General features: G+C 32.4%; 1 protein-coding gene across 2 annotated transcripts; it reads left to right on the top strand.

The window, feature by feature from the left end:
- Positions 1 to 233: 233 nt before the first annotated feature.
- Positions 234 to 11,272, top strand: LOC119614609 (bifunctional 3'-phosphoadenosine 5'-phosphosulfate synthase-like). 2 transcript variants are annotated; one of them, XM_037970728.1, is made up of 5 exons: positions 234 to 672; positions 8,035 to 9,090; positions 9,162 to 9,317; positions 10,531 to 10,953; positions 11,016 to 11,272. In XM_037970728.1, exons 1-5 carry the CDS (start codon positions 565 to 567, stop codon positions 11,223 to 11,225), a joined length of 1,953 nt encoding a protein of 650 aa, XP_037826656.1. In that variant the 5' UTR covers positions 234 to 564; the 3' UTR covers positions 11,226 to 11,272. The 2 variants fall into 2 exon arrangements, with proteins under 2 accessions (XP_037826656.1, XP_037826657.1); XM_037970729.1 differs by lacking the exon at positions 234 to 672 and adding an exon at positions 4,457 to 4,754.
- Positions 11,273 to 12,298: the final 1,026 nt, after the last annotated feature.

The raw sequence follows: 12,298 nt of genomic DNA, 5'->3' as shown, positions 1-12,298 counted from the left end.
TAGTCTAGTCGCTTAGCTCAACAATTTCCATTTGTGAATAAAAACAATCTCAATTTAAGTTTGCAATGAATGAAGAAGATTGATAAAGATCACACTATGACGTCGAGACTGTATAATATCTAAAATATACACTTGTCTGTATTTTAATATTGAGCAAAATGTAGTAGAAGTACTCGCAGCAGTACTCATAATAAAACCAACAATCTTTCTTTTCTATCTATCTTTCTTCCATTGCGTCGTATAGAAATGACGGGCGTTTCTGTGCTCTGCTCTCACTCTCTGCGCGGAAGTTTTTAAGTTGCAGTTAAAGATTTTTTTCGATTTAAAAAACAAGAAATTCATTTCAATTTTCATACGTTTGTTGGTCGCTTGATTAAATAGTTGTTTTGTGAAAGTTTAAGATACATTTCTTTTTTCTTTTCGTTTAATGTTGTTATTGTGTTAAAACTTTATTATTGTTTGTTTTTTTAATTTTTTGTTTTTTTTTTCGGAGAATAATTTATTTAATAGTTGGAAAAGTAAAGTGTTAAAATTATAACTAAAATATTAAAAAATTAATAGAAAATGTTTACAAAACGTTCTCATCTTTTAAATACACATTTAAATAATAATAACAACAATAATTATACCAATGGAAAATGCATGCAAAATCATGCACAGTGTATGGAAACGGTAAGATTTAGTTACAAATTTTACAAAATTAAACAAATATCTTTAAAATTTTTGCACAATTATTGAAAATTGTAACGTCAAAATTGAGAATTTCAACGGAAATATTAAATTTTCAATTATCCAATATTTCAATAACTGTAATTTTGGGTTTCAAATTTCAAAATGTTTCGAAATATTTCAGAACTTTTAAACTTTTGAACGTGATAATTAAAATTTTAAATTACACAACAAAAAATTACTATTTACACAACATTTTTCTTTAACAATTTTCAAACATTTCCTTTCACTTTTACACAATTATGTAAAAATTATAACTTTTTGTAAATATTATTTGTTTACTTAAATAAAATTCATTAACGCAATTGGTTTAAACATTTTAACTGCGACGACACGTTTTCTTGATAATAATGCAATTAAAAAAAAAAAAAAACATTTTCTTAATATTCATTGAATAATATTCTTATTCATAAATATTTTTCATTGTTTGTGAGTAAAATATTTTAACTATTTATTTTAATTGTTATTTTTTTCTGTAAATCGAAAATTATGTCAGCTTTTGAAAGGCAAAAAGTGATTTTTTGGTGAAAAAGTTAAAATTTTTGTGAAAAGTGAATTTTTGTTAACAAAAAGGATTTTTTTATGAAAAAGTGAAGTGAGTAAAGTTTAGGCTATAGCATAGGCTATAGACTAGACTATAGACTAGACTAATGACTAGACTATAGACTAGACTATAGACTAGACTATAGACTAGACTATAGACTAGACTATAGACTAGACTATAGACTAGACTATAGACTAGACTATAGGCTAGACTATAGACTAGACTATAAACTAGACTATAGACTAGACTATAGACTAGACAAAAGACTAGACTATAGACTAGACTATAGACTAGACTATAAGACTATAGACTAGACTAGACTATAGACTAGACTAGACTATAGACTAGACTAGACTATAGACTAGACTAGACTATAGACTAGACTAGACTATAGACTAGACTATAGACTAGACTATAGACTAGACTATAGACTAGACTATAGACTAGACTATAGACTAGACTATAGACTAGACTATAGACTAGACTATAGACTAGACTATAGACTAGACTATAGACTAGACTATAGACTAGACTATAGACTAGACTATAGACTAGACTATAGACTAGACTATAGACTAGACTATAGACTAGACTATAGACTAGACTATAGACTAGACTATAGACTAGACTATAGACTAGACTATAGACTAGACTATAGACTAGACTATAGACTAGACTATAGACTAGACTATAGACTAGACTATAGACTAGACTATAGACTAGACTATAGACTAGACTATAGACTAGACTATAGACTAGACTATAGACTAGACTATAGACTAGACTATAGACTAGACTATAGACTAGACTATAGACTAGACTATAGACTAGACAATAGACTAGACTATAGACTAGACTATAGACTAGACTATAGACTAGACAATAGACTAACTAAACTATAGACTAGACTAAACTATAGACTAGACTATAGACTAGACTATAGACTAGACTATAGACTAGACTATAGACTAGACTATAGACTAGACTATAGACTAGACTATAGACTAGACTATAGACTAGACTATAGACTAGACTATAGACTAGACTATAGACTAGACTATAGACTAGACTATAGACTAGACTATAGACTAGACTATAGACTAGACTATAGACTAGACTATAGACTAGACTATAGACTAGACTATAGACTAGACTATAGACTAGACTATAGACTAGACTATAGACTAGACTATAGACTACTAGACTAGACTATAGACTAGACTATAGACTAGACTATAGACTAGACTATAGACTAGACTATAGACTAGACTATAGACTACACTATAGACTACACTATAGACTAGACTATAGACTAGACTATAGACTAGACTATAGACTACACTATAGACTAGACTATAGACTAGACTATAGACTAGACTATATACTAGACTATAGACTAGACTATAGACTAGACTATAGACTAGACTATAGACTAGACTATAGACTAGACTATAGTCCAGACTGTAGACTAGACTATAGTCCAGACTGTAGTCCAGACTGTAGACTAGACTATAGTCCAGACTGTAGACTAGATTATAGTCCAGACTGTAGACTAGATTATAGTCCAGACTGTAGACTAGACTATAGTTCAGACTGTACCCTAGACTATAGTCCAGACTATAGACTAGACTATAGTCCAGACTATAGACTAGACTATAGTCCAGACTATAGACCAGACTATAGACCAGACTATAGTCCAGACTATAGACCAGACTATAGACTAGACTATAGTCCAGACTATAGACTAGACTATAGACTAGAATATAGTCCAGACTATAGACTAGGCTATAGACTATAGTTCAGACTATGGATTAGACTATAGTCCAGACTATAGAATAGACTTTTGGCCAGACTATAGAGTAGATAGACTAAACTATATTCTGGACTATATAATTATACTGAACTATAGTCCAGACTATAGACTAGACTAGACTATAGTCCAGATTATAGACTATAGTCCAGACTATAGACTAGACTATAGCCTAGACTATAGTCCAGACTGTAGACTAGACTATAGTCCAGACTGTAGACTAGACTATAGACTAAACTATATTTTGTCTAGACTAGACTATATATTAGACTGTAGTATATTTTCGACTATTAACTAGACAATAATCAAAACAAAATACTGGGCTATTGAGTAGACTAGATTAGAACAATTAAACTTTCTTAACATATATTTAAATTTAAACTATTTCAAGAATCTAATTAATTTTTTATAACATTCAAAAACTTGATAGTATAAATTAACATAATTTATTTATAAATTACCATTTATGACAAAACCTATAGTTTTAGATTTAGTTTGCACATTTTAAATTTGTCATCATGATTCTCTTAAAAATTTTCTTATATATTTAAAAAATCTACAACTGAATACTTAGATAATTGAACCCTAACTACCAAGTTTATGTTATAACTTTCTTAAACTAAATAGGTATACAGTAACGTGTGAAACCTAAGCTACCTTAGGCTACAGTATAAACTCAAAGCAATTCAATAGTTTTCTAAAGTTATTGAATGTTTTAAAAGTCTTGAGGGAATACAGTACTAAAGCATCTGTTACCATTTAAGTTGGAGTTGAATTTTACTGTTTAGGTTTTGAACAGTACTGTAGATATTTTGATAAATTTCAGAGTAAACAATCTAAACAACTGAAGAAACATTTATCATTATCTAATTAAACATACGTGGCCAAACTGACTGACGAACTGTCTGCCAAATGTTTTTTTCTTTCTTCATCCAGTCTAACTCTGTTTTATATTTAAGAAAAGTAAACACTACTTCTTTGGGATAATTCTTGTGCTGTTCAAAATTTTTCTTATTTACTGTCAGTTTGACGTTCTTTCAATTTATATACATATTTGTATATTTATTTGCCTTTGGCACTTTGTAAAATAAAAATTTTATGTTAATTCATCATCAACACCTAAAACAAATGTTCTTAAAATTCTATAACTTTTTTTCGTCTTATTTAACCGTAAATCCAACAACAACACTATCATTCTAACTTTATTATTATGTTTTTATTAATATTATTTTAGCTGTTTCTTATACTATTTAATTTGTTATTGTTTTTGTTGTCGTTAGTTCTTTGTCTGTTGTTGTTGTTTTTATTTAAGTTTTTGAAAAATTCGAAAATTTTAAACTTATAATTCTGCAAAAGATTTTCAACAATTTTAGTTGACTGTCGTCTTTAGTCTGATCAAGTTGTTTTTCATATCAATATTAAAAAAAAAAATAAATAATAATAAAAAATTATAAGTGTTTTTTTTTAGTTTAAACATTTAAAATAAAATTTCTTATCAATTTTAACAAAACCTTGTGAACTTAACATTGAAATTAAAAAATAAATAAAAAATAAAAGTGTTATTTTTATTATAAAAAGTGTTACTTTTTATTTAATTAAAGATAAATTATTAAAAAAAATAAAAATATGCCCAATCCTTCAGTTGGTTTTTATCCTCATGTTAAAAGGAGGGTAAGTGCCTTCTTTTAAATTTAAAATAAATATTTAAAAACGAAATCATAAAATTTTTTTAATTAAATTCGAAGAATCACCAAGATGACTAGGCACTTTTTGAACGCCTAACGCTTAAAATTAATTTTAAACAAAATTTTAAAATATAGTGTTAAGAGTGTAAAGTTGTCAATTCTAGTTAAATTCTAGTTCAGTTCTAGTTCAGTTCTAGTTCAATTCTAGTTCAGTTCTAGTTCAGTTCTAGTTCAGTTCTAGTTCAGTTCTATTTCAGTTCTAGTTCAGTTCTAGTTCAGTTCTGGTTCAGTTCTAGTTCAGTTCTAGTTCAGTTCTAGTTCAGTTCTAGTTCAGTTCTATTTCAGTTCTAGTTCAGTTCTAGTTCAGTTCTAGTTCAGTTCTAGTTCAGTTCTAGTTCAGTTCTAGTTCAGTTCTAGTTCAGTTCTATTTCATTTCTAGTTCAGTTCTAGTTCAGTTCTAGTTCAATTCTAGTTCAGTTCTAGTTCAGTTCTAGTTCAGTTCTAGTTCAGTTCTAGTTCAGTTCTAGTTCAGTTCTGGTTCAGTTCTAGTTCAGTTCTAGTTCAGTTCTAGTTCAGTTCTAGTTCAGTTCTAGTTCAGTTCTATTTCAGTTCTAGTTCAGTTCTAGTTCAGTTCTAGTTCAGTTCTAGTTCAGTTCTAGTTCAGTTCTAGTTCAGTTCTAGTTCAGTTCTAGTTCAGTTCTAGTTCAGTTCTAGTTCAGTTCTAGTTCAGTTCTAGTTCAGTTCTAGTTCAGTTCTAGTTCAGTTCTAGTTCAGTTCTAGTTCAGTTCTACTTCAGTTCTATTTCAGTTCTAGTTCAGTTCTAGTTCAGTTCTAGTTCAGTTCTAGTTCAGTTCTAGTTCAGTTCTAGTTCAGTTCTAGTTCAGTTCTAGTTCAGTTCTAGTTCAGTTCTAGTTCAGTTCTTATTCAGTTCTAGTTCAGTTCATTAGTTCAGCTCTAGTTCAGTTCTAGTTCTAGTTCTGTTCTAGTTCTGTTCTAGTTCTGTTCTAGTTCTGTTCTAGTTCTGTTCTAGTTCTGTTCTAGTTCTGTTCTAGTTCTGTTCTAGTTCTGTTCTAGTTCTGTTCTAGTTCTGTTCTAGTTCTGTTCTAGTTCTGTTCTAGTTCTGTTCTAGTTCTGTTCTAGTTCTGTTCTAGTTCTGTTCTAGTTCTGTTCTGTTCCGTTCTAGTTCTGTTCTAGTTCAGTTCTAGTTCAGTTCTAGTTCAGTTCTAGTTCAGTTCTAGTTCAGTTCTAGTTCAGTTCTAGTTCAGTTCTAGTTCAGTTCTAGTTCAGTTCTAGTTCAGTTCTAGTTCAGTTCTAGTTCAGTTCCAATTCAGTTCTAGTTCAGTTCTAGTTCAGTTCTAGTTCAGTTCTAGTTCAGTTCTAATTCAGTTCTAGTTCAGTTCTAGTTCAGTTCTAGTTCAGTTCTAGTTCAGTTCTAGTTCAGTTCTAGTTCAGTTCTAGTTCAGTTCTAGTTCAGTTCTAGTTCAGTTCTAGTTCTGTTCTAGTTCTAGTTCTGTTCTAGTTCTGTTCTAGTTCTGTTCTAGTTCCGTTCTAGTTCTGTTCTAGTTTTGTTCTAGTTCTGTTCCAGTTCTGTTCCAGTTCTGTTCTAGTTCAGTTATAGTTCTAGTTCAGTTCAGTTCTAGTTCTGTTCTAGTTCAGTTCTACTTCAGTTCTAGTTCTGTTCTAGTTCTGTTCTAGTTCTGTTCTAGTTCTGTTCTAGTTCTGTTCTAGTTCTGTTCTAGTTCTGTTCTAGTTCTGTTCTAGTTCTGTTCTAGTTCTGTTCTAGTTCAGTTCTAGTTAGTTCAAGTTCAGTTATAGTTCTGTTCTAGTTCTGTTCTAGTTCTGTTCTAGTTCTGTTCTAGTTCTGTTCTAGTTCTGTTCTAGTTCTGTTCTAGTTCTGTTCTAGTTCTGCTCTAGTTCTGTTCTAGTTCTGCTCTAGTTCTGTTCTAGTTCTGTTCTAGTTCTGTTCTAGTTCTGTTCTAGTTCTGTTCTAGTTCTGTTCTAGTTCTGTTCTAGTTCTGTTCTAGTTCTGTTCTACTTCTGTTCTAGTTCTGTTCTAGTTCTGTTCTAGTTCTGTTCTAGTTCTGTTCTAGTTCTGTTCTAGTTCTGTTCTAGTTCTGTTCTAGTTCTGTTCTAGTTCTGTTCTAGTTCTGTTCTAGTTCTGTTCTGTTCTAGTTCTGTTCTAGTTCTGTTCTAGTTCTGTTCTAGTTCTGTTCTAGTTCTGTTCTAGTTCTGTTCTAGTTCTGTTCTAGTTCTGTTCTAGTTCTGTTCTAGTTCTGCCCTAGTTCTGTTCTAGTTCTGTTCTAGTTCTGTTCTAGTTCTGTTCTAGTTTTGTTCTAGTTCTGTTCTAGTTCTGTTCTAGTTCTGTTCTAGTTCTGTTCTAGTTCTGTTCTAGTTCTGTTCTAGTTCTGTTCTAGTTCTGTTCTAGTTCTGTTGTAGTTCTGTTCTAGTTCTGTTGTAGTTCTGTTCTAGTTCTGTTGTAGTTCTGTTCTAGTTCTGTTCTAGTTCTGCCCTAGTTCTGTTCTAGTTCTGTTCTAGTTCTGCCCTAGTTCTGTTCTAGTTCTGTTGTAGTTCTGTTCTAGTTCTGTTCTAGTTCTTTTCTAGTTCTGTTCCAGTTCTGTTTTAGTTCTGTTCTAGTTCTGTTATAGCTCTGTTCTAGTTCTGTTCTAGTTTTATTTTAGTTTAGTCCTAGTTCAGTTCTTGTTCAGTTCTAGTTCTATTCTTTTTTTTTTTTTTTTTGTAGTGTTCAATAAATTCGTGGTAACTTGTGCAAATGTGTTAACGCTGACTTGCTTAAATGTATGCTAATTTAAACAAAAAAGAAAAAAGAGCAAGTTGTTATTCGTCTGATTAGAAAATCTTTCATTGACCTCAAGCTAACCAATAATCGTTTATACTTTTTTTTTAGCCCCGAGACGTTAAGTTTTCAAACTCTTTCTTTTGACTAATTTTTCGTAAAATATTGAAGTATTAGTGTGTAAAGTTTAATGACCCCGCCATTATTATGTTTAAAATGGAATTTATCTAAAAATGTGATTTAATAAGCAAAAAAAAATAATTTGATATTTTATACATATTTGTTTAAACGTAGTTGTGTTATTAAAATGAATAAGAACCAATATTAATTGCTAAATGTAGTTATTAGATTTTAGTCAATTGAATATAATTAACTAAAATCCAGTCGAAATCGACGAGTTTAACTTCTTTAATAGAAATTCTGTTCTACCTTTCTACTATCTCTAATTTTTCATTATTCTTTCTCATTTCAGTGCCTGCAAGTAGCCACTAATGTAACAGAACAGAAACATCATGTAACCCGTGAGGCTAGAGGTAAAAATCTCGGTTTATGTCGTGGTTTCCGTGGCTGCACCGTCTGGCTGACTGGCCTCAGTGGTGCTGGCAAAACTTCCATTGCCTTTGAATTGGAAGCCTATTTAGTGTCACGTGGCATACCCGCCTATGGTCTAGATGGTGACAACATCAGAACCGGTCTTAACAAGAACTTAGGTTTCACCCCTGCCGATCGTGAGGAAAACATCAGACGTGTTGGTGAAGTCGCCAAACTTTTCGCTGATAGTGGTGTAGTTTCTATTTGCAGTTTTGTCTCTCCCTTTGCCGATGATCGTGAGATGGCTAGAAAAATACACAAAGATGCTGGTTTGAAATTCTTTGAAGTCTTTGTTGATACTCCTCTGTCTGTGTGTGAGTCCCGCGATGTTAAGGGTTTGTACAAAAAAGCCAGAGAGGGTACAATTAAAGGTTTCACCGGTATTACACAAGAGTATGAGAAACCCGAACATGCCGATTTGGTGGTTAACACTGATGGTTTCACCATTAAAGAATCCACCCAAAAAGTCATACAGCTTTTGGAGGAGGAAGGTATATTGCCCAAATCGTTGCGCGATGTCGAAAAATTGCCCGAATTATTTGTGGCACCTTCCCTTAAAGAGGCCATTTTGAATGAAGTTAAGTCATTGCCTTCCATACCCATTACCCAGGTAGAACTACAATGGGTGCAAGTGCTATCCGAAGGTTGGGCTTATCCTCTTAAGGGTTTCATGCGTGAAGATGAATATCTACAGACTTTGCATTTCAATTCGATCTTAAGTGAAGATGGTGCCTTTAGGGAAAATCAATCAGTACCGATTGTTTTGTCGGTATCAACAGAAAATAAAGAAAAACTAGATGGTTTATCGGCCATCTGCTTGACCTATAACGATAAACCTATTGCTATTTTAAGAAAACCTGAATTCTTCTATCACCGCAAAGAGGAACGTTTGGCCCGTCAATTCGGTACCACACATCCAAATCAGCCTTATATTAAGGTAAATTAGTGTGTTGCAGGGAAGGAAATTTAATGTTTCTTTAATGAGGATTTTTTTTGTTAAAATTCTAGATGGTTTTGGAATCAGGAGATTATTTGGTGGGAGGTGATTTGGAAGTTATTGAACGTATCCAATGGAATGATGGTTTGGATCAATATCGCTTGACACCTAATGAATTAAGACAAAAGTTTACCGAAATGAAAGCTGATGCTATCTTTGCTTTCCAAGTAAGTTTTGCAAACTAAAACTGAGGCCAAAACTGACGTAGTATAAAACTAGAACTGAACTAGAACTGAACTGGAACTGAACTAGAACTGAAGTAGAAATGAACTAGAACTGAACTAGAACTGAACTAGGTCTGAACTAGAACTGAACTAGAACTGAACTAGAACTGAACTAGAACTGAACTAGAACTGAACTAGAACTGAACTAGAACTGAACTAGAACTGAACTAGAACTGAACTAGAACTGAACTAGAACTGAACTAGAACTGAACTAGAACTGAACTAGAACTGAACTAGAACTGAACTAGAACTGAACTAGAACTGAACTAGAACTGAACTAGAACTGAACTAGAACTGAACTGAACTAGAACTGAACTAGAACAGAACTAGCACTAGAACTGAACTAGAACTGAACTAGAACTGAACTAGAACTGAACTAGAACTGAACTAGAACTGAACTAGAACTGAACTAGAACTGAACTGAACTAGAACTGAACTAGAACTGAACTAGAACTGAACTAGAACTGAACTAGAACTGAACTAGAACTGAACTAGAACTGAACTAGAACTGAACTAGAACTGAACTAGAACTGAACTAGAACTGAACTAGAACTGAACTAGAACTGAACTAGAACTGAACTAGAACTGAACTAGAACTGAACTAGAACTGAACTAGAACTGAACTAGAACTGAACTAGAACTGAACTAGAACTGAACTAGAACTGAACTAGAACTGAACTAGAACTGAACTAGAACTGAACTAGAACTGAACTAGAACTGAACTAGAACTGAACTAGAACTGAACTAGAAATGAACTAGAACTAACTAGAACTGAACTAGAACTGAACTAGAAATGACTAGAACTGAACTAGAACTGAACTAGAACTGAACTAGAACTGAACTAGAACTGAACTAGAACTGAACTAGAACTGAACTAGAACTGAACTAGAACTGACTAGAACTGAACTAGAACTGAACTAGAACTGAACTAGAACTAGAACTGAACTAGAACTGAACTAGAACTGAACTAGAACTGAACTAGAACTGAACTAGAACTGAACTAGAACTGAGCTAGAACGGAACTAGAACTGAACTAGAACTGAACTAGAACTGAACTAGAACTAAATTAGAACTGAACTAGAACCAAACTAGAACTACAACTGATCCAGAACTGAACTAGAACTGATCAAAATCTTCTTTCCCTTTTCCACCTCAGTTGCGTAACCCCATCCACAATGGTCATGCTCTACTCATGCAAGACACTAAACGTCAACTGCTCGAACGTGGTTTCAAGAAACCCGTACTTCTTTTACATCCCCTCGGAGGTTGGACTAAGGACGATGATGTTCCATTGCCCGTGCGTATGGCTCAACATCAAGCTGTCCTCGATTCGGGTGTTTTAAGTAGAGATGATACCGTTTTGGCCATCTTTCCCTCACCCATGATGTATGCTGGACCCACTGAGGTACAATGGCATGCTAAGGCACGCATGAATGCCGGTGCCAACTTCTACATTGTCGGCAGAGATCCAGCTGGTATGCCTCATCCCGATAAGGAAATGTATCCCGATGGTAACTTATATGAAGCCACACATGGTGCTAGAGTACTTAAAATGGCTCAAGGTTTAGATAGCATGGAGGTAAGGGTTGCTTGCGCCTAAATTTATGTTTTTTTTATATTAAATTAAATTTCCTATTAAAGATTTTGCCCTTCCGTGTGGCTGCTTATGACAAGAGCATTTCTCGTATGGCATTTTTCGAACCCAAACGCAAGGAAGAATTTGAATTTATCTCAGGTACTAAAATGCGCACATTAGCTAAGACTGGCTCAAATCCACCAGATGGTTTTATGGAACCTAAAGCCTGGAAAATCCTTTCAGAATACTATCAATCCCTATCAAAGCAACAATAGTTAACAGCTAACACTGCAACTACTTATTATTAAAATGTTATAAACTATAAAAAAAAAAAACAAAATATGATTTTATCTTTTAAGTGCAATGTTTTTTTAAAAACAATTTTATATTAAAACTTTATAAATATTTATGTTTTTCCTTTTATAATACACATTACCATTAGTTTAAGTATGTTTTATCAACATATTTCTTTTTATTTTAAACTTACGCCTTTTAAAAAATGCCTGCCTATTTAAATTGTTTTCTATTAATTTCAGTGATTTTTTTTTTGTAAAAGGGCTTTATACTTACTATTTTGTAGCTAAACAAAATGTTTTATTATTTTATTTTATTTTTTGTAATTAAGTCATATGTTTTACGTTTGTATGTCGCTTTTTAGTGTCTTAAGTTGAGTGAAAATTTATCATCAGTACTGTGCATAAACAAAAACCTAATACATAACTTTGTAACTGTTATAATTTTTAAGTTTAAATTTATTGTAATATATTTTGAACATAAAATAAATAAAAAGAAAACTTAAAAAAAAAAAAAAATAATAATTTTAATTGCAAAAAGTTTTGAGAATCTTACGATGTTGTTAAACTACCGTCACAGAAATTAACCCTCAACGAGCGCAAGAGTTCATTTGAAGTCCTAAACATAAAATACTATTTTGACTCCCAATCCGTTTCTAGTTCAGCTCTACTTAAGTTCCAGATGAGTTGCAGTTGAGTTATACTTTAGTTCTAGTTAAATTCTAGTGCAGTTCTAGATCAGTTATAGTTCACTTTCATTTCGGTTCTAGTGTAGTTCTAGTTTAGTTCTAGTTCAGTTCAAGTTCTAATCTAATTCGGTTCTAGTTCTGTTCTAATTCTGTTCTGTTATAGAACTGTTCTAGTTCTGTTCAAGATCTGTTCTAGTTCTATTCTAGTTCTGTTCTAGTTCACCTCTAGATCAGTTTTACTTCAGCTCTAGTTCTGGTTCAGTTCTAGGTCAGTTTTAGTGTTTCAGTTCTAGTTCAGTTCAAGTTCTGTTAAGTTCAGCTCAAGTTCTAGTTCAGTTCAAGATCAGTTCTATTTCAGTTGTAGTT

This window comes from Lucilia sericata, unplaced genomic scaffold (genome assembly GCF_015586225.1).
Source record: "Lucilia sericata isolate MDLA Ls3-8-SP2 unplaced genomic scaffold, ASM1558622v1 Contig003130F_arrow, whole genome shotgun sequence".
Taxonomy (NCBI): domain Eukaryota; kingdom Metazoa; phylum Arthropoda; class Insecta; order Diptera; family Calliphoridae; genus Lucilia; species Lucilia sericata.
Note: the sequence above shows the minus strand (reverse complement) of the source record. Positions and strands in the feature narration are given on the sequence as shown.

Excerpts from the sequence above, each read along its gene's own strand:
- LOC119614609 (XM_037970728.1), top strand. The coding sequence starts at position 565 with ATGTTTACAAAACGTTCTCATCTTTTAAATACACATTTAAATAATAAT. Across the intron at positions 673-8,034 it reads ATGCACAGTGTATGGAAACG|TGCCTGCAAGTAGCCACTAA; the intron begins GTAAGATTTAGT and ends TTCTCATTTCAG. Across the intron at positions 9,318-10,530 it reads ATGCTATCTTTGCTTTCCAA|TTGCGTAACCCCATCCACAA; the intron begins GTAAGTTTTGCA and ends TTTCCACCTCAG.